Source organism: Cenococcum geophilum (assembly GCF_001692895.1).
Source record: "Cenococcum geophilum 1.58 unplaced genomic scaffold K441scaffold_2, whole genome shotgun sequence".
Taxonomy (NCBI): Eukaryota; Fungi; Ascomycota; class Dothideomycetes; order Gloniales; family Gloniaceae; genus Cenococcum; species Cenococcum geophilum.
Window position 1 is genome coordinate 1,036,034 of NW_027137560.1, and position 23,993 is coordinate 1,060,026.

Below are 23,993 nucleotides of genomic sequence, written 5' to 3' on the forward strand. Positions count from 1 at the left end.
CCGCTCTTAGTACGCATGCATTAATTATAAGGACTGAAGGTATTAGATCTAACGCAGTACGTCTTATTATAAGCCTCTAAAATCCTATTATTAGATTTCTAGTCTTTTAAAGATATATAGGCAAAATCATTTAGGCAGAACCAGTACTAGTTGCGAGTCAGCGGAGGTTGGGGTTCTATATGTAAAGGCAGGGCCAGGATACACTATGGAATCTGCTTAGAAGAGCAGTTAATAGGAGAATAAAGAGGCATATTAAATTATTAATGGAAAAGAAGAAAATCTTAATAATATATTAAAGATACGTCCAAAATTAGACGAAGGTTAATGATAGGAAAGTAAGGTATTAAGGAAAAGGAGCTGCTTAATAAGCAAAGGTATCCTTATACTTTACCATCTAATACCCTTTTAGTAAATAGCCGCAACCTTGCCGATATAACTCCGTTACAATAGCGCTATTTAAAAGGAAGGAAACACGCGTATAAGTTATTTAACCATTACTTCCTTATAAAAACTGACTACGCGGCTAGGGGAAGGCAATTAAGACGTTAAATTAAAGACGTATATGGGTTAAATTAGACCTAAAACGATACTATAGTATTAAAGAACAACGTTATAGACGTTCTTAACAATCGCATAATAGCTATAATTGCCATCGCGAAATGTCCCTATTTGCTAGGTAGTAGAGCTACGCCAAATATACAGCATAGGACCACTAGATTTGAAACTATATACACTAAATCTTAAGAGATAAGTCTCTTTAACTGACTAATTAATACCTTAACCGTATCTAATAGCCTAAGGGCAAATGCGGGAGCAATGTGTTAGTGACGCAGAGGATTATAAGAAAAGGATTATAAGAAAGAATTATAGACCATATCTTAGCAGTTAAAGACAACGGCAAGCCAAGGCTCTATATATTAAATCCTATACTAAAAGGTTCTACAGAACTATATTAGAACATTAAATTGCCTATAATACTTATAATTGATTGTAGACTAGCATAAAGGCTTAAAAGCAGAGTTGCATAAAAATCCCTATATTAGCCTAGGTAGTTACTAGNATNCTTCNAGTAGNCTTCTAATAGGTCTNNTAGNAATCCTCGCGTNTTTTCTCNAGTNANNTTTTTNCCTTATTAAGGTTTTTNAGGAGTTTAAAGCAGGGGTTAGATAGATAGATAATATACAGCGGCATACCGACACCTTTCTAACATCTCTCCGAACCTTTTCCGGGACGAGCCCTTATAATCTCCCTATTATAAGGTAATAGCGATTAAGGGCTAACCGCAAGAAGGGGGAGGGCAATGTAAGGGATATTATTACAGACACCTTGGGTTGCCCTTAGGACAACCCCCGGACGCCCCTTAGATGGTTACTAGTTATATACCAGAGGCATGTGCCCGTAGTATATAGTCTCCATAATCCTAAAGGCCTTACCTCTTTAAGGATTCGTCTCTCTCACCAATCTATCTTATTCCAATCGTGTCCTTATAGCCCCCTATCTACAAGATCCCCTTACAATTAGCTCTACGCTATACTATAGTTTTTAACTTAGCTTTAGTTATTGCGTACTCTACGCCTTATATAACTATAAAACTCTATCTTAGCCTCTCTTAGCCTACTCCCTTTAGTAGATCTGATTGTTAATCTTAATCACTTAATCTATTAATTCTCTTAGGGTGTCCGCATCTTTTATTAAGATAATCGCGTCCTAGACTTTAGCCTTAAGTCCTTATTTATACTATGCCATAAGCGCCCTATTATTCCACTTTACTTACGTCGCTAATATCTAGAACTACGTTATATACTTAATTGCTAAAGTTTATTACGTAATATCTTAGAGTTTCCTTTTTACTATAGTTATTACTTCTAGGTCTTTAAATATCTAGGTAAGTTACTCTATAAATCTATTCCAGCTTAAGAACATAAACTATACCTCTTAGTTAGTAGTTGTTATACCATTCGCTTATATCTTTATAAGGTAAGACTTAAACTACTTAAGTGCCCTTCCTATTAAGAACAGTCCTGCATATACTATTTAATCTATAGGTATTACTAGCTTTGCTCCCTCCTATATAACCTTAAAATGCATTTATATAAGAAATCCTTTAAGCTTTAATCTCTCTCCTAAGTACCTTTTAATTAATAGTAACTTAACCTTTACTACGCCTATCCCGTTAATCCTATTTTTTAATATCGTATTATTTTCTATTAACTGGTTAACTATCTCTTATAGTTGTCCGACCATTATAGGTTGCTATAAGTTAGTGTCTACTATACTAGTGTTATTACTTAACCTTAAAGTAGTTACCGCCGTTAATAGCGTTATAGTGGCTGCTTTTAGTGGCATATTATTTAACTCTTTATATTTAATACCATAACTAGGTAGTAATTATATAATAATAATTCATTGCTTAACGTCCGATTTGGATCCCTATTAGGCCTACGCGGACTACTCCTTATATACATATAGGGAGAAAACTCTATTTGAGAAAACCCCGTAATCCATCTCCCCGCCTTTTAGGACTCGCCTATAGGGCGCCTACGAGGCGCCTGCGAGTCACCTATAGTGCTCCTACTACCTTACTTTTTAACCTCCTTAGGAACCACTGCTGCCGTAATAAGCCTACGGACGCGCTAGTATCGCAAACTTTACTCTACTACTATAGAGTTATTAGGGGGCACCCGTTGCTTACCCCCCTACCTTTTATTACTATTTCCTTTACAACCTAGAACTGGTTTAGTACATTTTGGCTAATAAGCCACTAGGTAACCGCCTTAAGGCCTTTTTATATTAAGAGTAGTGTCTTATAGTTCTCTGTGCCAGCTACTAAGAGCATTACTTCTTAGTTAGTACGTAAGGGGCATAGCAGTATTACGTACTTTGGTGTCTGTCTTAGCCAGCCATATTTATATCTTAGGCTACCTACTAAAATACCCACCTAGTAGAGCCAGTCTTTTAGTCCTATTACTCCTATTCTTAAGAGTATTACCATTATATTTTCTACCTTTGTTAGGCCTTCTTAGAGCCCTAGAGTATTTACCCCCTATAGCGTTAACTATACTACGGCTTAGGTTCTTCTTGCCTCAGTTAACCTCTATACCTTTAACTCCTATACGCCTCTCCAGCGTTAGTTTAGCCAGTATTATATTACGGTAGTTGGTTTCCCGGCGTTCTTTTATACTTTACTTTAGCTCTTTTCTTTCTCTTACTGTTATCCTTGCTAGCCTTTTACGCGTTTCCCTTCCTCCTCTATATAGGCCTGGGCCCTAAAGCAGCACTATTCTTCTTCTACTTTCTTTACCTATTTCTCCAATATATCTTCCCTACTTTAGGGTTGTTAGTTTGTTCTCCTATAAGGCGCCCTAAGGTCCCTCCATAATTTATTTAGGCGTGTCTTAATATACTTTATAATATTAAAGTTACGTTCCTTTTACGCCCTTTATATTATAGCGGCTTTAATATATAGTTATAGGGGGGGAATATTAGCTTCCTTCTTAAGCAGTGCTATAGCCGTTCGCTTATATCCGCCTATTATACTTTAGAGGTAGGCTGTTTGGACCTTTTAGAGTAGTTTAAGGAGCGATTTAGGGGGGCCTTTCTTAGATTCTTTAATGGCCCAAATATTAGACCTATACGTTATAGTTAGCCGGACAACTACTATATATAGTAGGCGTGACCTCTAGAAGCATAGGCCCTATATAGAATTAACAATCCTAGATAATGCGATGTACTGTACTTAGCCCTTATAGGCCGCTTAGGCCGCATATACGCTCTACTAAAGCTTACTATCTACCCATACTCTTAATACTCTTAGGCCCTAAACTAGCTAACCTCTAAAGCCTTAAATGCGAATTATATGCTAGAGATCTGTAGATTAGTTACGTTTTCTTATAAAATGGATTAGCTAGTACTTCTCTAGTAAGAATTGGACTTTATGTCGTCTTGCCTATTTTATATAGGTATTATAAGCTTTCTCTAGCGTTCTGCAATTCTCTGCGGCTATTAGCCCGTATATAATTAGGTTTGTATTATTAATAAAGCCTATCCCCTAGGTTGCCCCTTCTTTAAAGGAGTTAAGTAAGTTGCTTATAAAGAAAAGGAAAAGTATAGGCGAGAGGGGTAATCCTTATGGTATTCCTGTTGCAACTGCGATAGGGGGGCTTTAGTATCCGCTAAAGACTAGCAATATTTCTTTTAGCCTATAAACCCTTAAATAAATTATATAATCTATTCTAAGAAGCCTTTTACTCTAAGGATATATAGGAGACGCTTATAGGGTATATTATTGTAGGCGCCACTAATATCTAGGCTAAGCATTAATACTACAAAGTCCCTTCGCATCGCCTATACTAATTTAATAGTAGTAGCGAGTAGCGTAAGTACTAATAGTGTTAAGCGGTTCTTTCTTGCCCCCATTTAGCTTTGTGGTAGTAGGGCGTGTTCCTTTACCGTGTCTGCTATGCGGTCCGCTATTACCCTTTCTAAGATCTTGCTAAGGGTATTCTCTAAGGCAATAGGGCGGTAGCTCCCTGGAAATAAGTAGTCTGCTTTACCTTCTTTACATAGGATAAACGTTATTATAGCTCTTCCGAGTCTTGGGTAGTAGCCTATTATAAAGTATACTCTAGCTACATCCGCAAGCTAAGGTGCTATTAGTGGTCCGTAGGTCTTTAGGGCTTTATTTAAGATCCCATCTGGTCCTAGTGCTATATTATTTAAAAGGCGGCTAATAGTTCTGGCCATTTCTTCGGTTATTATGTTACTGTCAACCCTTAGGTGAGTTACCGGTGCTTCGCCCGTAATATCGCTGAGGTCTACTAAAGCTGGTTAGGGGAAAAATCTTTCTATAAGGATTTTTGCCTTCTTATTATTGTCGCTTGTGGCTAGTAATTCACCTGGTCTTTACAGGGGCGGAAGGTATAAGTCTTCTACTGGACGTCCTGCCTTTCTCTTTACCTATTTTGCTATCCTCTAAAGACCTTTATTATGGGGGAGGCTTAGGTTAGTAGTATGCTTATTTATAAACCGTCTCCAGCTATTCCTTACTTCTTTTTTCAGGGTATTCTTTAGCTGGTTTCTTGTGTCTTTGTAATGTCTCTTGTCTTTAGGATTGTAGCTGCTTATGTATTTTCTTCTTGCTTGTCGTTGGCTAGGTAGTAATTATATAACGGAACCTTATAGCAGGAACTACGGTGGGCTTATTATTAGGCTAGGTATATAGGTAATGCAAGTATAAAAGTCGACAACGTAATAATAACTAGTAGAGTGGTTGCCTAATAGATTAACTCTAATTGTATTCTAAGAATTACTATAAAGAAGAAACTATCTAGGTAGGGACTAAGGGTCCTTAAATACACAACTATACTCCTATAAAATCCTTCTTATACGTAATATACGTATACTCTATCTACTTTATAACGGATTATATAGATTATATAGATTATACAGATCACATTATATAACCTTAGTTACTATTCCTTGTTATATAGTTCTACCGGTTCTATTTTAGACCGTGCCCAAATTAACTAACTAGCTTCTTCCGACTCCTCTCCTAGTAGTCGTAATATTGTACTTAAAGCGTCCGTAATAGGCTAAGTATATATTAGACCTATAGTAGGTCTAGCTATATAACTAGCTACTAGATTAACAGCGGACTAAATAGTTAGAGCTATAAGAGTTACGGCCTATATAAGGGTACTATTAGCTACTTTTATATTATTTATAATCTAATTTAAAGGGTTTCTAGCTTTATACTACTTAGTATATACCTTAATTTAATAGAGGCCTTAGTTAATAGCTAAGCACTAGTTTATATGTTCCTTTAGCGTCTATATAGTAGTAAAAACTAGTAATATAGCTCGTTGTAGATTTAAAGTAAGCTTATTAAATAGGTTTAGTAGTAGATCTTTTTAGGGGATTTAGGCCTAGCTAGCTAGGTATAAAAAGCAGGTTTAAAAGGCTAAAAGGTCTCTATTATTTTTATATTTAGGCCTTTATAGTTAAGGTAGACATTTTATACCTTAAAGGGATCCTTATAAATAGAAGATAAGTAGTTAATTATTTCTTCTTTAGAGATAAAGGGGTCTGCTAAGTCCTTAGCATATTACGGGCGTAGGTATATCTAGGCGTTTTTACTAATACGGCTAAAGATATAGGCTATTCTAGCTTAGGGAATAGGAAAGTAGTTAATATTAACTTTAAGCTTATCCTATAATTAGAGCTTTTAGTTATTAAATATAAGGTCAATAACCTTTATAGATTGTAATAGTGCTATATAGGACTTAGCGGATCTATTAAGGCGCTAGGATAGGGACTATAAGACTATTATAAATCTTTAGGTATCTAGTAATAACTTATTATTAGATATAGGGGTATCTCTAACTTTAAATAGCTTTTATAGTTATTTAATTTTAGTATTAGCTGCTATAAGCTCCGCCTAGGGGGTTAAGATAGTAGTTATTTTACTATTAGAGGTATTTAAGGGTCCTATAGCTGCTTTGCCTATGACGGCGCTAGGGCTTATTACTTAGTCAGGGGTTCGTCTAAGGGCTTGGCGCCTCAACAAGTACATAGCACATCTCTCCCTCCTATATATACCTCTCCCTCTTCTCCTTAGCTTAATATCTTCGTAATACAGCATTCGTTCGCTTCATCTTTGTAAGTATTTATTTAAGTCTCTACCAAGGCATTTGTTTAATAGTTCGAGCCGTCACATTGCTAGCTACTATATTTCTTAGTATAGTAAAGGTATTAGGTAATTCTAGGTAATTTCTTTAGGGGTTCTAGTCTATACGTGTCTAGTTTTTAAGGTTCTTTTTATATTCCTTTTATATTCCTTTTATATTCTTAGGGTTTTATCCTATCTTTATAGTCCTAGTAGTATCCTTAGGGTCCTATTCTATATCCTTGTCCTATTTATAGTCTTATAAATATATTTAAGTTCCTTCTTAAGAAGAAAGAGCAGTTAAGCTTTAGATAATATTAGTGACTTAGTTAATTAAGGCATAAGTATAGCAAGAGGGACGCGCAGGCCTATATAATTAGATTGTTTATAAATAAGGATCCAAAGCTAGAGAAAGAAAATGAGTCAGAAGAGTAGCGCCGGCCGAAGTAGGGTTCCTTTATGCGGTCCTCTAGCCACGTGACCGCAAAGTCTTACTAAGTTCTGCTAACCAAGTTCTACCATTTTCTACTAGTGCTATAATAGTCTATATATAACGATAAACTAGTATAGTATATAAATTAAAAGTCTATCCCACCTTATATACGGTCCTACCTTATATACAGCTATACTAAAGCCCCTACTAAAAGAAATCCGTTTTTATAACCTTTTAACGTTACTATAAAATAATTTAATAACTTAATAACTATTGAATTTTGTTTAAAAAAGTTTATCTACTTATTTTCTATACTTATAAGTATAATATATTTAAAATTTAAAAATTTCTATCAAGGCGTTGAATTATTATTAAGGAAAGAAAAAGGGTATATACGAGGTAGGACCGTGCACGAGGTAGGATAGACTTCTATATAACGGTCTCTTATAGGCATAGATTCCAAAAATTTTAAATCTCGAGCGATTTTATTAAGTGGTTGTTGAAGTTGCTTGGGGTCGGAAATGCTAATTTTACATACACTTTAAGGGTGGCCCGAGGACTCGTGTGGCCGGGGGAGTCACACACGTTACTCAATTATTCTTAGCAATTATCTTCATCGGCAAATTCCGACAACTGCCAAGAGTTCCGGTCAACATCCAAGCCTCGCCGCAACCTTTTACCTCCAAATTATTCGCCTGAGCTGTGTCAATGTGTATGCTGCCTGAAAACGTCCAGGCAGCAGCGCGGGGTAACAGTAAATGGACCTGTATAATTAATACTTGACCTTAACGATTTTCTTAGGTATTCTTCTATTACTTATTTACTATATCAAACATTGAGCCTTCTCACCCGAAAATGAATGGTGAACCCCTACCGCCGGTTCTTCCCTATCGAGCCTGCGAAGCTGCTGGCCTTCCTCTGCCGCCACCTTTGCCCGCCGGATCGGATTGGCCTCTATTCAACAAGCCCTCCTTGGATGGAACTCAGAGTCCAATATCTGATGATGCATTCTCGGTAATCGATGGAATGGATGATGATGAGCGTGCAAAGATTATCCAGGACTTCTACGAAGGCCCAAAGACCTGCCAATGTTGCATCAATTGGATCGATGGCATTCCAGACGGACACAAGGACGAAGAATCCGAGGATTCTGACGACAATGACGACGAAGGATGCCCGGTTGTTGTCCGACGCAAGAGAACTGGAGGTGGCTCCAAACCTTTCGAGATACATTCAATTGAAATCCGTAGCGTTGCTCTTCGATCTATTCTAGTAGACGTTTTTAACGGGTTTGATGGACTTCTACCTGGTCTCAAGTACCTCACATTCATCGCTCCGTTCAGGCAATTCTACTACCGCTGGGAGCGTTTCGAACAAGCCATCAGAGTCCAAACTGATGAGTCACTTATTAAGTCCCTGGGGGTGCTTCGTCGCCTTGTCAAGAGCGAGTTGGGAAGCGCATTCTCCGTCAGTAAAGATCTCGTGGACCACGGAGTCATTACGCAGCAGTATCTGTGGACCTTGTTCAAGCCTGGAGACTTGGTCTACTCTAACGAGGATGGTGTTGAGCGACTCTACCACCTCCGGACGATCTCACACTCAGCTTGGAGCTGCCACTTGTATTGCCAGTTCGTTGACTGGGATGGCCGCCGCTTTGGATTATCAGAAATCTCCATAGAGATTTGCAGTTTTATAGGAACTAAGAAGATCACTGACTTGGTCGCATTTCCGATACACTTCCACAGCGACTCGAAAGGTCTCCGTGAGAGGCTTGTGCTTAGAGGCCAGAAGTTTCGAGACCTCACCGGCATCCATTACAAGTCTTACCAGGAGATTACAAACCAGAGTCCTAAGAAGGCTCGAACACGTGAGGTATGTGTTCTGTTCAGTTTATCTACTTCTACCCCACCCACCTGGATGATAGGTTGACCACAATCTAGGTTGGTCGCCGTATTATCATCGATGCGGGATTACACCCGGAGGCCGACAAACTTAATCTAACCGAAATATACGACAATATGCCTATGTTTCTCGTCTCAGGTCTTATCAAGCAGGAGCCGTTATCCTCCAAAGAGCCACCAGGCGGTCACATTCCGCTACCACTACCCGGAGAACAACCACGCCGGCCGTATCACCACCCACCACCACTTCCCGCAGATATGTCTATGGGTATCCCGAATCTAGTAGGATTTACTGGTGTACGCGGCAAGAAAAAGATCAGGGGACGTTACAACCTCGCCCCACCCCCACCTCCACCCCCACCTCCACTCCCACCGCCAGGTATATTCGTTAACGAGGACGAGGCCGTCGCCGACATCAACTCCTGTAAGTCATAGAACTAGATGGAGGATACGAGCCTATGCTAATAGAGTATAGTGGTGAAAGAGAGGAACAAGTTGTCCGACTTTCACATGCTTCTTTGCAGTCCAGAAGTGCGTGGCTTTTGCCTGAGAGAAAAAGAATGGTGTAAGTTTAGCTGAAACAGTCTGGAGACCAGCGCTCACAAGATTACCTAGCTGAGTTTAAAGTCGATCATATCGAGGAAATCGAGTTCAATACAGAGCCGTTTGACAGTCTTGTGCTTCCTGATGGCTATAAAGATTTGATCCTTGCATTTGTCGAGAGTCAGCTCAAAGATGGCGAGACATTTGACGATGTAATTAATGGAAAAGGTTGAAAATCTCCACAAGCACCTTATAAGCTTTTCTAACTCATTTATAGGAGGCGGTATCGTCATTCTTCTTTCTGGGGCGCCGGGAGTTGGTAAGACCCTCACCGCCGAATCAGGTAAAACATCCAGAACCCTTATTTTTGCAATCGCACTCACATAGGTGTAGTGGCCGAAAGGATCCAGGCGCCTCTATACAAAATGGAACTCCGAGAGGCTCGAAAGCCTAGAAATCCTGAGCCCTGCACAAGCAGCGAAGACGAGGCGACGCACAATATTGAAAACGACTTCAAGCTAGCCGCGAAGTGGGATGCTGTCCTTCTCATTGATGAGTGTGACACGTATTTGCAGACACGCAGCGACAACGACGCTAGACGCAACAGGATCGTGCAAAGTATGCTCTCCACCAGCTATTGATACACCCGTGGGCACAATTACGCTAACAACCTAAAGCCTTCCTCCAGAAACTAGAATACTATCCTTCTCTTCTCTTCCTTACCACCAATCGCCCAGGCACACTCGATCCAGCCCTCGCGTCCCGCATCCACCTCACGATCAACTACCCCGCCCTGGATCTAAAATCGCGCCTTATCATCTGGCGCAATTTCCTCGCTCGTATGCGGCCGGCACCGCATATCACCGAGGAGGAAGTCAGGACATTGGCGAGTATTGAGTTGGACGGACGTAGGATTAAGAATGTGATTAAAACGGCGGGGATTATGGCGAAGAGGGAGGGAAGGGGAATAGATGTAGGAGACGTGAAGAAGGTTATGAAGATTACTGAGGGGTTAAAGGTTGAGTAATTGGGTGGCGCAGTCTTGCCGAATGGTGCACCAGAGAGAGTAGTGGGTAAATTGGCTGTGATGGTAATGCCGTAACGGTCCTCTTATATAGTGAAAGGTAATAGTGCCGAAAATATATGCTACAGGTATGAATCGAGAATATAATCTCTATTGGGACATTAGTTTTTGCTGTACTTATAATACCGCATAGTGAACAGCTATGACTTTTAGTCCCAGTGGGCGCAGTCTTTTTAATTTTAATTGCTTATATCCGGCAGCCTTTCCTTTCGGCTTAAGATCCTTTTGGCATCTATATATCTATGTCTGGCCGTCGAAAATCGGACTTTGCACCTGTACGAGATGACGGCTACGAACCTGCTGGTCTTCGAAGTTCAGACTCAGCAGAGCCAACGCAGAGACATCGCACAGTGCGCGGGTAGGACCTGGTGGTTGTTGAAATGTTTTGGGCAGTGAAAAGTTTTCACACGCGGTGGTGAGACCCCAAAGACTACCATTGTTGGACCCCTTCACAATAGACAACTGTTATGTACTCTTATTTCGAGCCTACGTAATCCTCTTTGGATATGACACGGATTCCAACGTCCCCCGACCCCCAGTTAAAAGCATCAACGACTTCTCACATCAACAACGAACAAACGAGCGAGCGAACAAATATACCCCCCCTCCCAACCCCCAGGGCGATCGCCCGCGGAGCATGCGGTCACTTGCCATTTTACTGCTGTAATACTGCCTGGCAGCCTGGATGACAACCCCCCACGGTTTTCCTTGTCTCCTCCCTACAATCAACCACTTTAAAAAGGGCCTAGCAACTTGGGCTTAGGCACAAAAGATACCCAAAGCACACATATACACATCTCACTTTCACCTTTTGGTATTAAAACAGTAAAATAGATAAATCCCTTTTAGCTTATGTTTTACAACAATGTATATCACACCTTAATATTTTAAATATAGGATTATAGCATATATTTATAAAGATATAATGACCTATAAAACCCATTACATTAAACATATATATTATAACCATTGTGGTTGGGACGTAGCTCGTAAAAAAAGACAAAAATCAATTCTTAAAACAATCAAGTCTCACCAAAGCAACACCTATAAGCTCTCAGACGCTCCGTGAAAGAATTTGAAATATAGGGAGCAGATATAAGTGTATCCTGCCCCATAACCAAGCACGTGCGTTTGGCTAAAGTAATTAGACGTGGGGAAAGTAATAAGGTTTGGCAGTGATTTGGCAATATAGTAAGTTTAGTAGTTGATTTTGCGACCGCAAGTTATATTATACTATTATCAGTCTTTTTATAGTATTAGTTGGTTTAGTAACTTATAAATATTATCCATTTACCTCTAAGGCGTCTTGTCTAGTACTATTATAATTAGGATTCTTTACTAGATAAGTCTCTAGCGGCGTTAGTACCGCCTAATAAACGTTCTACACTCTACTTTACTACTAATTAGGTAAAAAGTACCCCCATTAGGGTGTAAGGGTTATTTTAGCCCTTACTCGGCTGCATCGCCTAGGGGCACTTAGGGGTCGCCAAGGCTAGCCTTTGGCTAGCCCTTGGCACCTCCTTATAAGCACCTCGGGCTTACAGCCTCCTTCCTCCCCTATCGGTTCGTCTCTCTGTACTAGGCTATTGCCTACCCTCATTACCATATCGTCCTCTTCTATCGACTCCCTATGTGACTTATGCTTGGCTTGCCTGCTCCCTACCGTACACTCTGGCAATACTGCCTTACATAGGGTAAGTACCCTAAATCTCTTTCTCTATACTACTATCCAGCCGCTATTACTTATTATACTTAACTCCTTCTCCTTATATACGTTTTCTTATAGCGTAGCTATAAGCTAGTATAATTAGGCTTATCTGATTCTAGTAGATTCTAAGTATACCTAGAAGGCCTTATATACTATCTTTTACTATACTTTATACTCTTTACTATAGTTTATATATTTAGCTCCTTTATATTTATAGCGGTCCTTTATCGTATATATATTAGCATACTATTTACACTTTTCCTATCTCCTATATACGCTCTAGATATAGCCCTATTATTAATATCTAAAGTATTAGCAGATTTATACTACGTAATAGTATAGCCAGGCTTTATACCAGAGGCTATTTATAACTATTTCTTTATAAGCTACTACCGCTTATATCTTCTAAGTTAGTAGATTAATTATTAGGGTACTATATATTTTAACCCTTTAGAACCCTAGTAATACCTCTATATATATTATACATACTTTATAAAGCTATATAACTTTAGATATTATAATTTCTAAGACTAGTTTTTTAGTGGCCTTTATAATCTTTTTAATAAGTTATAAGTTTATAGCGCCTTACCTACTTTTTATTTATATATTAAGGGGTACTCTAATTACTCTTACTAGGTAGTTCTAGCAGAGGATCTTATACTTAAGGGTATTTCTATAGGTAATAGCCTAGTCCTTTACCTATAAGTTAGGGAGTATAACCTCTATATTACTACTATATAGGACCTTTACTACTACTACTTTTAGTATATATACTCTAATTAATATAAGGATCTATTTTAGCTCTACTCCTACTATCTTTAGTATTTAAACCCTAACTATAAACCTTATAGGTACTACGCTAAGTAAGTGCTAGGGAGGCGCTAGTTAAGCGCTAGCGGCGATATTGGCCTATAATGTTATAGACGCTTTAAGTACAATGTTATAACTACTAGGAGAAGAGTTGGAGGAAGCTAGTTAGTTAATTTAGGCACAGTTTAGAATAGAGCCGGTAGAACTATGTAACGAGAAATGGTAAGCGAGGTTATATAATATGCTACGTATTAAATAAGAGGAATAAGAGAAACTTATGTACCTTATATATAAGACGTATATTATGTATAAGAAGGATTTTATAGAAGTACGGTTATGTATTTAAGGACCCTTAATCTCTACCTAGATAGTTTCTTCCTTATAGTGATTCTTAGAATATAATTAGAGTTAATCTATTAGGCAACCACTCCACTAGTTATTATTACGTTATTAACTTTAATTTATATTACCTATATACCTAGCCCAATAATAAGCCTATTATAGTTCTTGCTATAAGGTTCCGTTATATAATTACTACCTAGTTACGGTATTAAATATAGAAAGTTAAATTATATGCTATTAAAAGCACTAGCTATACCGCTATTAACGGCGGTAACTACTTTAAGGTTAGGTAATGACACTAGTATAATAAACACTAACTTATAGCAACCTGTAACGGTTAGACAGCTATAAGAAATAGTTAACTAGCTAATAGAAAATAATATAATATTAGAAAATAGGATTAACAGGATAGAAGTAGTAAAGATTAAGCTACTATTAATTAAGAGGTACTTAGGAGAAAGATTAAAGCTTAAAGGATTCCTTACGTAAATGCATTTTAAGGTTACGTAAGAAGGAGCTAAGCTACTAATACCTATAGATTAAATAGCGTATATAGGACTATTCCTATTAGGAAGGGTACTTAAGTAGTTTAAGCCTTACTTTATAGAGATATAAGCGAATAGTATAACAACTACTAATTAAAATATACGGTATATATTTATAAGCTAGGAAAAATTTACGGAATAACTAATATAGATATTTAGAGACCTAGAGATAGTAACTATAGTAAAAAGGAAACTCTAAAACATTATATAATAAACCTTAGTAATTAAGTATATAACGCAGTTCCAAACGTTAATAATGTAAGTTAAGTAAAATAATAGGGCGCTTATAGCATAGTATAAATAAGGACTTAAGGCTAAAGTCTAGGACGTGATTATCCTAATAGAAGATGCGGATACCCTAAGGGAACTAATAAATTAAGCGATTAAGATTAATAATTAGATCTACTAAAGGGAATAGGCTAAAAGAGGCTAGGATAGAGTTTTATAATTATATAAGGCGCAAAGTACGTAATAATTAAAGCTAAGTTAAAAACTATAGTATGGCGTAGAGCTAATAGACCTAAGTAGTACTAGAGAAGCCTATAAGGGATAGAGTAAAAAACCGTAAAAACCTAAAGGATAAGAATTAAGTAATTAAAGGTCTAAGGAGTAGAGGCTGAATTAGGGATCTTAACAGCAGAAGACATTTAGGCGGACTCTATAGTAAGAAAAATAGTTTAAAGAAGGAGCTTATATAAATTACGGAAAATAGGGTTATTATATTAGAGACTATAGAAGTAGTTAGAGTTACTATATAGTAAAAGGTATAAGACTAGTAGACAATATATATGTATAGAGGGACGATAATATACTACAAGGAATAAAAGAGTGTTTAATTAAAAGTTTTGCGTTTTGTTATAATAACGTATACCAAATTTATAAAGACGCTAAGTATAGCGTAAGCTATTAGCTATAGGAGCTATATTTAGCGGAATATAAAGAAACTAATAAACTAGTTTATAGAACGGATATTAAGGACAATAACTTTAATATAGGCGAAATATTATATAACGATAAGGTAATAAAGGCGGCTTACTAGGAGTACGCAGACCTTAAAGATATTATAATAGAGGTAGAGGATAATTCTACTATAGAATAGGGAATATTAGTAGGGATTAAGACCCTACTAGATATAATATCTATTGCTTCGTAAGACGTAAGAGAAGTAGGATAGCGAACTACTTTAGTACTTAGTAAAGGCAAAAGGCTAAAGGCTTAAGATTTTTAAGATAAGATAAGAGACGACTAAGATTCCTAAGACGGGATAAGGTAAGCTTAAGGACCTATAACAGATAATAATCGATAGAGTAGAGTAGCGGCTTAGTTTAAAGATATATAAATAAGCTTAGGATAGAGTGTTACGGACGCTTTAAGTACAATATTACAACTACTTGGAAAAGAGTCGGAAGAAGCTAGTTGGTTAATTTAAGCACGGTTTAGGATAGAACCAGTAGAACTATATAATAAGGAATAGTAACTAAGGTTATATAACATGCTATATATTAAATAAGAGGAATAAGAGGAACTTATATACCTTATATACAAAACGTATATTATATATAAGAAGGATTTTATAGGAGTACGGTTATGTATTTAAGGACCCTTAATCCCTACCTAGATAGTTTCTTCCTTATAGTGATTTTTAGAATATAATTAGAGTTAATCTATTAGGCAACTACTCCACCAGTTATTATTACGTTGTTAACTTTAATTTGTATTACCTATATACCTAGCCTATTAATAAGCCTATTATAGTTCTTGCTATAAGGTTTTATTATATAATTACTACCTAGTTATAGTATTAAATACAGAAAGTTAAATAATATGCCACTAAAAGCACTAGCTATAACGCTATTAACGGCGGTAACTACTTTAAGGTTAGGTAACAACACTAGTATAGCAGATACTAACTTATAGCAACCTATAACGGTCGGATAGTTATAAGAAGTAATTAACTAATTAATAACTAATAATGCGGCACTAGAAGAAAGGGTTAATGGGATAGGAGCGGTAAGGGTTAAGCTACTATTAATTAAGAGATTCTTAGGGGAAAGATTAAAGCTTAAAGGATTCCTTATATAGATATACTTTAAGGTTATATAAGAAGGGGTAAAGCTACTAATACCTATGGACCGAATAGCCTACGCAGGACTATTTCTATTAGAAAGAGCACTTAAGTAGTTTAAGCCTTACTTTACGGAAATATAGGTAAACGGAATAACGACTACTAATTAAGAGGTGCGGTTTATATTCTTAAGCTAAAAAGGGTTTACGGAATAACTTATATAAATATTTAGAGACCTAGAATTAATAACTATAGCGGAAAGGAAACTCTAAGATATTATATAATAAACCTTAGCAATTAAGTATATAATATAGTTCCAAACGCTAGCAATATAAGTAGAGTGGAATAATAAGGCGCTTATAGTATAGTATAAATAAGGACTTAAGGCTAAAGTCTAGGACGTGATTATCCTAATAAAAGATACGGATACCCTAAGGGAACTAATAGATTAAGTAATTAAGATTAATAATTGGATCTACTAAAGGGAATAGACTAAGAGAGGTTAGGATAGAGTTTTATAGTTATATAAGGTGTAAAGTACGCAACGACTAAAGCTAAGTTAGAAACTATAGTATAGCGCAGAGCTAATAGACCTAAGTAGTACTAAAGAAGCCTATAAGAGATAGAGTAAAAAACTATAAAAACCTAGAGGTTAAGGATCTAGTAATTATAGGATTAAGGAGTAAAGGCTAAACTAGGGATCTTAATAGCAGAAGACGTTTAGGCGGACTCTATAATAAAGTTAATAGTTTAAAAATAGAGCTTATATAAATTGCGGAAAACAGGGTTATTTTATAAAGAATTATAAAGATAGTTAGAGTTATTATATAATAAAGGGAACCTAACTACTAGTAGACGATATATATATATAGAGGAATAATAATATACTGTAAGGAACCAAAGAGTGTTTAATTAAAAGTTTTACGTTTTATTATAATAATATATACCAAATTTATAAAGGCGCTAAGTATGGCGCAAGCTATTAGCTATAAGAGCTATATTTAGCGGAATATAAAGGAACTAATAAACTAGTTCGTAGATCGGATATTAAGGATAATAATTTCGATATAGGCGAAATATTTTATAATAATAAGGTAATAAAAGTGGCTTACTAGGAGCGCGTAAACCTTAGAAATATTATACTAGAGGTAGAGGATAATTCCACTACAGAATAGGGAATATTAGTAGGGATTAAGACCCCACTAGATACGATGTCTATTGCTTTATAAAACGTAAGAGAAGTAGGATAGCGAGCTACTTTGGCACTTAATAAAGGCAAAAGGCTAAAGGCTTAAGACTTTTAAAACAAGATAAGAGATAACTAAGACTCTTAAGACGAGATAAGGTAAGCTTAAAGACCTATAACGGACGATAACTAATAAAGTAGAGTAGTAGCTTAGTTTAAAGATATACGAATAAGCTTAGGATAGAGTTTCCTATAGGTATAAGACTCTTAAGACAAGATAAGTAAGATTTAAGACTCTTAAGACGAGATAAGAATACTAAGTAAGCCTAGTTGGACTAAGGCTAAAGCCAAGCTTAAGAAAGAAGCGAGCTTAGGATTACAAATCTAAAAAGGTTAAGAATTTGGAGTATAAATAAGGACACCTATAAGTAAGAGGCAAGAGGCTTTTTTATAAATTAGAGAATCTATAATATAAATAGTAACTAGACTAGGAGACAGGTATATAAACCTAGAAGACTTACTAGGGGAATATAGTGTTCGGCCTAAAGATTAAAAAGTTAATACTAAGATTAAGAAGTAAGAAGACTTTAAGGATCTACTTGTAAGACGCGAAAGGAAAAAAACTATAGAGAAATTTAGGATAAGAATTACCTTATAGCAAGAACAGAAACTAGATAAAAGATCTAGCATATTGGGACGTATAAGGGATAGAGCACTAGTACGAAAAATTACTAATAGGCCTAGGGTAGGTATACTAAGAGCTAAGTAGCTTACTAAACTGGAATAAGAAGAGGATCTAGGGATTCTAATTAGGTTTAAAGAACGATATATAAAAGGCTGTTACAATATAGTAATAAAAAGATACTTCCTTACGGACGAGCTGTATATACTTTAGTAGCTATACTAAAAGTGGTATAGGCAAAGGCATAATAATAAGTGGGAAGATTTCTATATATAGTTAGATAAAAAAGTTATTTAGGACCACTTAATTATAGAAAAAGTAATAAGTTATATTAAGGGAGCCTTAATTATAATATTAAAAGATCTAAAGGAGCGTTTAGAGGACTAGAGAAGTAAGAGACGTATCTTAGTACCTATAAATAAAGTTATAACGTTTAGATTAATATAAAAGAGGTTTAAACTTAAGGATAAAGATAAGCTAAGAGTTAACCTAAAGCACCTAGTATATTATACATTAACGTGGATTGTATATGTAGATAATATATATAAAGCACTAAAGGATAAGCATTAAAAATATCCTATAAGAATGTATTAGTTAGCAGAAAAGTAAAAGTATTAAAACGCTAAGTATATATATAGTTGGCATCTAGTAGAAGTTTAGGAGTTAGGTAACTTAATACTTTAGCTAAAAAGATTCCTTACGGAAGAATGCCTAGATAGATAATAGTGGTAGGAATGCCTAGAGAATATATGTTTATAGTATATTAAAGACAAAAAGCAAACTAAGTATTAGCTAAAGTTAGACTAAGTATAAATAGGATTAAGCAGCTAATAGTTAGGAAAAGTAGAGGCCTACGGAACCAGAGGGAGCTAGTAGTAGAGCCTTAGACCCTTAAAGGAATTTAAGGACAACACCTAAATTTATAAGTTAAATAGTAAGATTAATAGTTTAAAGCACTAATAGATAGTAAAGCAATAAGGAACTATATCTTACTAGTAGTAGTTAAAAGAATAGGTTTACTATATAGGTAAAAGGAGCACCCTTACCTATTAGTTACAATTTTAAGAGATCTAATAGCCTATAGAGGAGGGATTATTAATCTTAAAATAGGACTAATTTAAATAACTATTAAAGGGAGTTAAATTAAGATATCTTTTAATATCCTACTATTAGGACGGGATAAGGTAGTACTAGGAATGCCTTAGTTATAGAAATATAATTTAAAGATTAATTAGGTTATAGGTTAAGTCAATATTAAAGATACTTAACGCCGTAAGTTATAATAATAAGCTAAGTTAGTATAGTACTAAGTAGGAGTGACCTATAAAGAAATAGAAAAAGGATTAAGTTACGTACTAAAGAAATACTATAAGTATAGTAAGAAACTATAGTTACTAGAAAGTGAAAAGCTATTAAAGTATATAGTATAGGACTATAAAATAGAATTAAAACCGGGAATAAGTCTAAGGTTCTTTTTAATCTATAAGCTTACTAAAAAGGAAGGTAGAGTATTAAAAGAGTTTATCTAGGAAAACCTATAAAAGGGATATATTAGACTATTATAGTTATTAGTAGGTTATCTAGTACTATTTATACTAAAGAAGAATAGCAAACTAAGGCTATATATTAACTATAGATAGTTAAACAGTATTACTAGAAAGGATAGATATCCTTTACCCTTAATTAGCGAAATCTAAAATAGAATAGGTAATACGTAAATCTTTACAAAGATAAATCTAAGATAGGCGTACTATTAAATTAGAATTAAGGAAGGCAACAAATAAAAGGTAGCCTTTAGGTTAAAGGAAGGACTATATAAGCTATTAGTTATATAATTTGGGCTTATAAACGCACTAGCAACGTTTTAAAAGCGTATTAATAATATATTAGGAGAATACTTAGATAAATTTGTTATGGTATACCTTAACGATATTATTATTTACTTAATAACTAAGGAAGAATACAAGGAACACGTTAAGTGGGTCTTAAAGAGACTATAGAAAGAACAGATACTAGTAGTAATTAAAAAATACAAGTTCTTTACTAGGAAGACCAATTTTATTAAATTTATTATTAAACTAGGCCAACTTAGTATAGATCTAAAAAAGATTAAGGCTATAGTAAATTAGTAAAAACTAGAGAACGTTATATAGTTAAGATCGTTTTTAGGGTTTTGTAATTACTGTAGAAGGTTTATAATATAATAGTTAAAAGATATTAAGCTATTTACGTAATTAATAAAGAAAGAAAAACTATAGGTATAGGAAGAGGAATAGTAAGAACTCTTTAAAAAAGTTAAGGAGTTGTTTACCTAGGAGCCAGTTCTTAAGATCTATTAATTAGGATTAGAAACGGTTATAAAAATGGATATATTAGACTATATACTAGGGGCATACTTTATATAAAAATATTAAGATAAATAGCACCTAGTGGTATACTATAGTTGAAAGATAATACTATTAGAGTTAAACTATAATATTTATAATAAGGAGTTATTAGGAATAGTTATAGCACTAAAGAAATAAAGAGCATTCTTATAAGGCACGAAAAAACTATTTATAGTTAAGACAGATTATAAGAACTTAATAGAGTTCCTAATAATAAAAGAACTTAACTAGAGATAAGTTAGATAGGTAGAGATGCTTATAAAATACTATTTTAAAATTTAGTATACTAAGGGTACAGATAATACGTAAGTAGATACTCTAAGTTATAAGGCTAAACTATAAAATAATAAGAAGCTATTAGGGGCTTTATTACAAAAAGATATAGACGGATTAATTAGGTATAATTATCTAAAAATTATAGTAACTTAAGAAAAACTAAATAGAACTTATAAGTTACCGAAAAGCTTTTAGGTATAGAAAATTCTAAAAGCATAACTAGAAGATCTATAGATGGATATATATAAAAATTAAGAAGTAAAGTATATCCTAAGAAGCATAGCAAAATAATTTATAAAAGACTTTTATAAGGGATTAACTTAAGGACACAATAGAGCTATAGGCTTAGTGTTAAGACTCTAGGAGGAGTATATTATTAATAGAATCTAGGGCTTAGCGTAAAAAGTTATAAAAGAATATCTAGATTGCTAAAGGAATAAACTAATGGGGTATAAGCTATATAGAGGGCTATAACCTATTAAAACACTAGAGAGACTATAGGAGGTTATATTATAGGACTTTATTATTAAGTTACTAAAATTAAAAGATCCTATTACCGGATAAAATTATAATATAATTTTAGTAATAGTAGATAAGCTTATAAAGTAGGGATACTTTATAGTATATACGGAAGAAATATTAGCGGAAGATGTCGCTAGAATCTATATTAAAGAAGTATTTATAAGATATAGAGCACTAAGTAAGATTATATTAGATAGAGATTTAAGATTTATAGTAATATTTTAGGAGGTATTCTTAGCAGAGTAAAGAGTTAAAGTAGTAACTTTTACCGTATATTATCTACAGACAAACGGTTAAATGGAAAGATTAAATTAGATACTAGAGCAGTATCTAAGGCACTATATTAATTACGTATAAAATAATTAGGTATTACTATTACTAGTTATATAGTTTATATATAATATAACACCTTAAAAAGGAATAGGCATATTACTATTTAAGGCAAATTACGGATATAAGCTAAGAATATCGTTATTACTATAATAAGTAAAGAAAATAAGTAGCACAGCTAAAGAAAGGATAAAGATGTTAATAAATCTTTATAAAGACCTTATAGAATTAGTAAAGAAAGTATAAAAGAGAATAAAAAAGTACTATAATGCTAAGAGATCTAAGGGACTAGATCTTAAGAAGGGAGATAAAGTATGGCTACTATACAAAATTTTTAAGAGTTAACGACTAAGTAAGAAGTTAGACTATATTAGACTAGGACCTTTTAAAATTATATAGAGGATTTTACTAGTTATATTTAAGTTAAACCTACTAGCTAAAATAAAGATTTACCCTATATAGTATATTATAATACTAGAACTAGTATATAAGAATATTAAGCTACTAGTTTATAAAGCAGATATATATAGAGGATAGAAAGAAGACAAATAGTAAGTTTTAAAGATTGTTAGTTATAAGGACATTAACAATAAAATATAGTATAAGGTTAAGTAGATAGGCTATACTAAGACTACCTAGGAGCTACTAGAAAATTTAAANAATACTATAGGAAAGGTATAGGAGTATTAAAAGAAATTAGGTTAGGTAGTATTAAAAAAAAGAATTACTAAAGAATAAGTTACCTAAGGGGGACCTAGAAAGAGCAGTTGCTAAACTACTTAGATTTATTTCCTTCTCTATTAGAAGAGAATCTATTCTTTTATTACTAAGTTCCTATAGACCCTATTTTATAAATTTTTACTCCTTAGAACGGACCTTCTTATAAACCTTCTTAAGACGGAGTAGATAAGTAGATGCCGCGATGCGAGCATCTAGGGCCTTTTATTCCGCATCCTAAGAACGTTTTAATTTAGTAAGGGCTTAAGATAGTTTACTATCTAGCCGTATAGCAGTAGATTAAATATAAAACCCTAAGATAAATTAATTAGGGAACTAGACGACTATTAAGAGTAATAGGTTATATATATTTAGTATTAAAAGTAAAGCGAACGTTATAGGATAAATAAATATTTGCTTTAGTATACTCTAAGTAAGAGAACGGTTATCGCGAAAATGGATTTGCTAATATAATATAAACTAACTCCTCTTTTAAACAGTAAGAATATAGAGACGGCATAATCTCACTAAGAGATAATATTATAGCAATAGTGCGAGCATAACGTTGGGCGTATAAAGAAGAAATTGCTTTAGGTATAATAAGCAATAATATTAACCAAATTAATTAGACAGATATTACACCTCTAGTAAATAACTTCGAGATATTTAGAATCTTTAAGGATAAAGATAGAGAGGAGGGAGATAGTGTTACGGACGCTTTAAATACAATATTATAACTACTTAGAGAAGAGTCGGAAGAAGCTAGTTAGTTAATTTAAGTATAGTCTAGGATAGAACTAATAGAACTATATAATAAGGAATAGTAACTAAGGTTATATAATATGCTATATATTAAATAAGAGAAACGAGAGAAATTTACGTACCTTATATATAAAACGTATATTACGTATAAGAAGGATTTTAAAGAAGTACGGTTATATATTTAAGGACCCTTAATCCCTACCTAGATAGTTCCTTCCTTATAGTAATTCTTAAAATACAATTAGAGTTAATCTATTAGGCAACCACTCCACCAGTTATTATTACGTTATTAACTTTAATTTGCATCACCTACACACCTAGCCTATTAACGAGCTTATCGTAGTTCCTGCTATAAGGTTCCGTTATATAGAGTTTTCTATAAATATAAGACTTTTAAGACGAGATAAGAATACTAAATAAGCCTAGTTAAACTAAGGCTGGAGCTAAGCTTAAGATAGAAGTAAGCTTAGGATTATAAATTTAAAGGGGTTAAGAATTCGGAGTATAAATAAGGACACCTATAAATAAGAGGTAAGAGGCTTCTTTATAGATTAGAGAATCTGTAATGTAAATAATAACTAAACTAGGAGATAGGTATATAGACTTAGAAGACTTACTAGGGGAATATAGTATTCGGCCTAAAGATTAAAAAGTTAATACTAAGATTAAGAAGTAAGAAGACTTTAAGGATCTACTCGTAAGACGTGAAAAAAAAGAAACTATAGAGGAATTTAAGGTAAGAATTACCTTATAGCAAGAACAAAAACTAGATAAGAGATTTAGTATATTAGGACGTATAAGGGATAAAGTACCGGTATAAAGAATTACTAATAGGCCTAGGGTAGGTATACTAAGAGCTAAGTAGCTTACTAAACTGGAATAAGAAAAGGATTTAGGGATTCTAACTAGGTTTAAGGAACGACATACTAAAGGCTATTATAATGTAGTAATAAGAAGATACTTCTTTACGGATAAGCCGTATATACTCTAGTAGCTATACTAAAAGTGGTATAGGTAAAGGCATAATAATAAGTAG

General features: G+C 34.5%; 1 protein-coding gene across 1 annotated transcript; it reads left to right on the forward strand.

Moving 5' to 3' along the window:
• Positions 1 to 7,796: 7,796 nt before the first annotated feature.
• Positions 7,797 to 10,823, forward strand: K441DRAFT_692071 (P-loop containing nucleoside triphosphate hydrolase protein). Its single transcript, XM_067652532.1, has 7 exons — positions 7,797 to 8,969; positions 9,038 to 9,422; positions 9,474 to 9,563; positions 9,614 to 9,769; positions 9,819 to 9,884; positions 9,935 to 10,159; positions 10,219 to 10,823. Exons 1-7 carry the CDS (start codon positions 7,953 to 7,955, stop codon positions 10,566 to 10,568), a joined length of 2,289 nt encoding a protein of 762 aa, XP_067509656.1. The 5' UTR covers positions 7,797 to 7,952; the 3' UTR covers positions 10,569 to 10,823.
• The last annotated feature ends 13,170 nt before the right edge of the window (positions 10,824 to 23,993 follow it).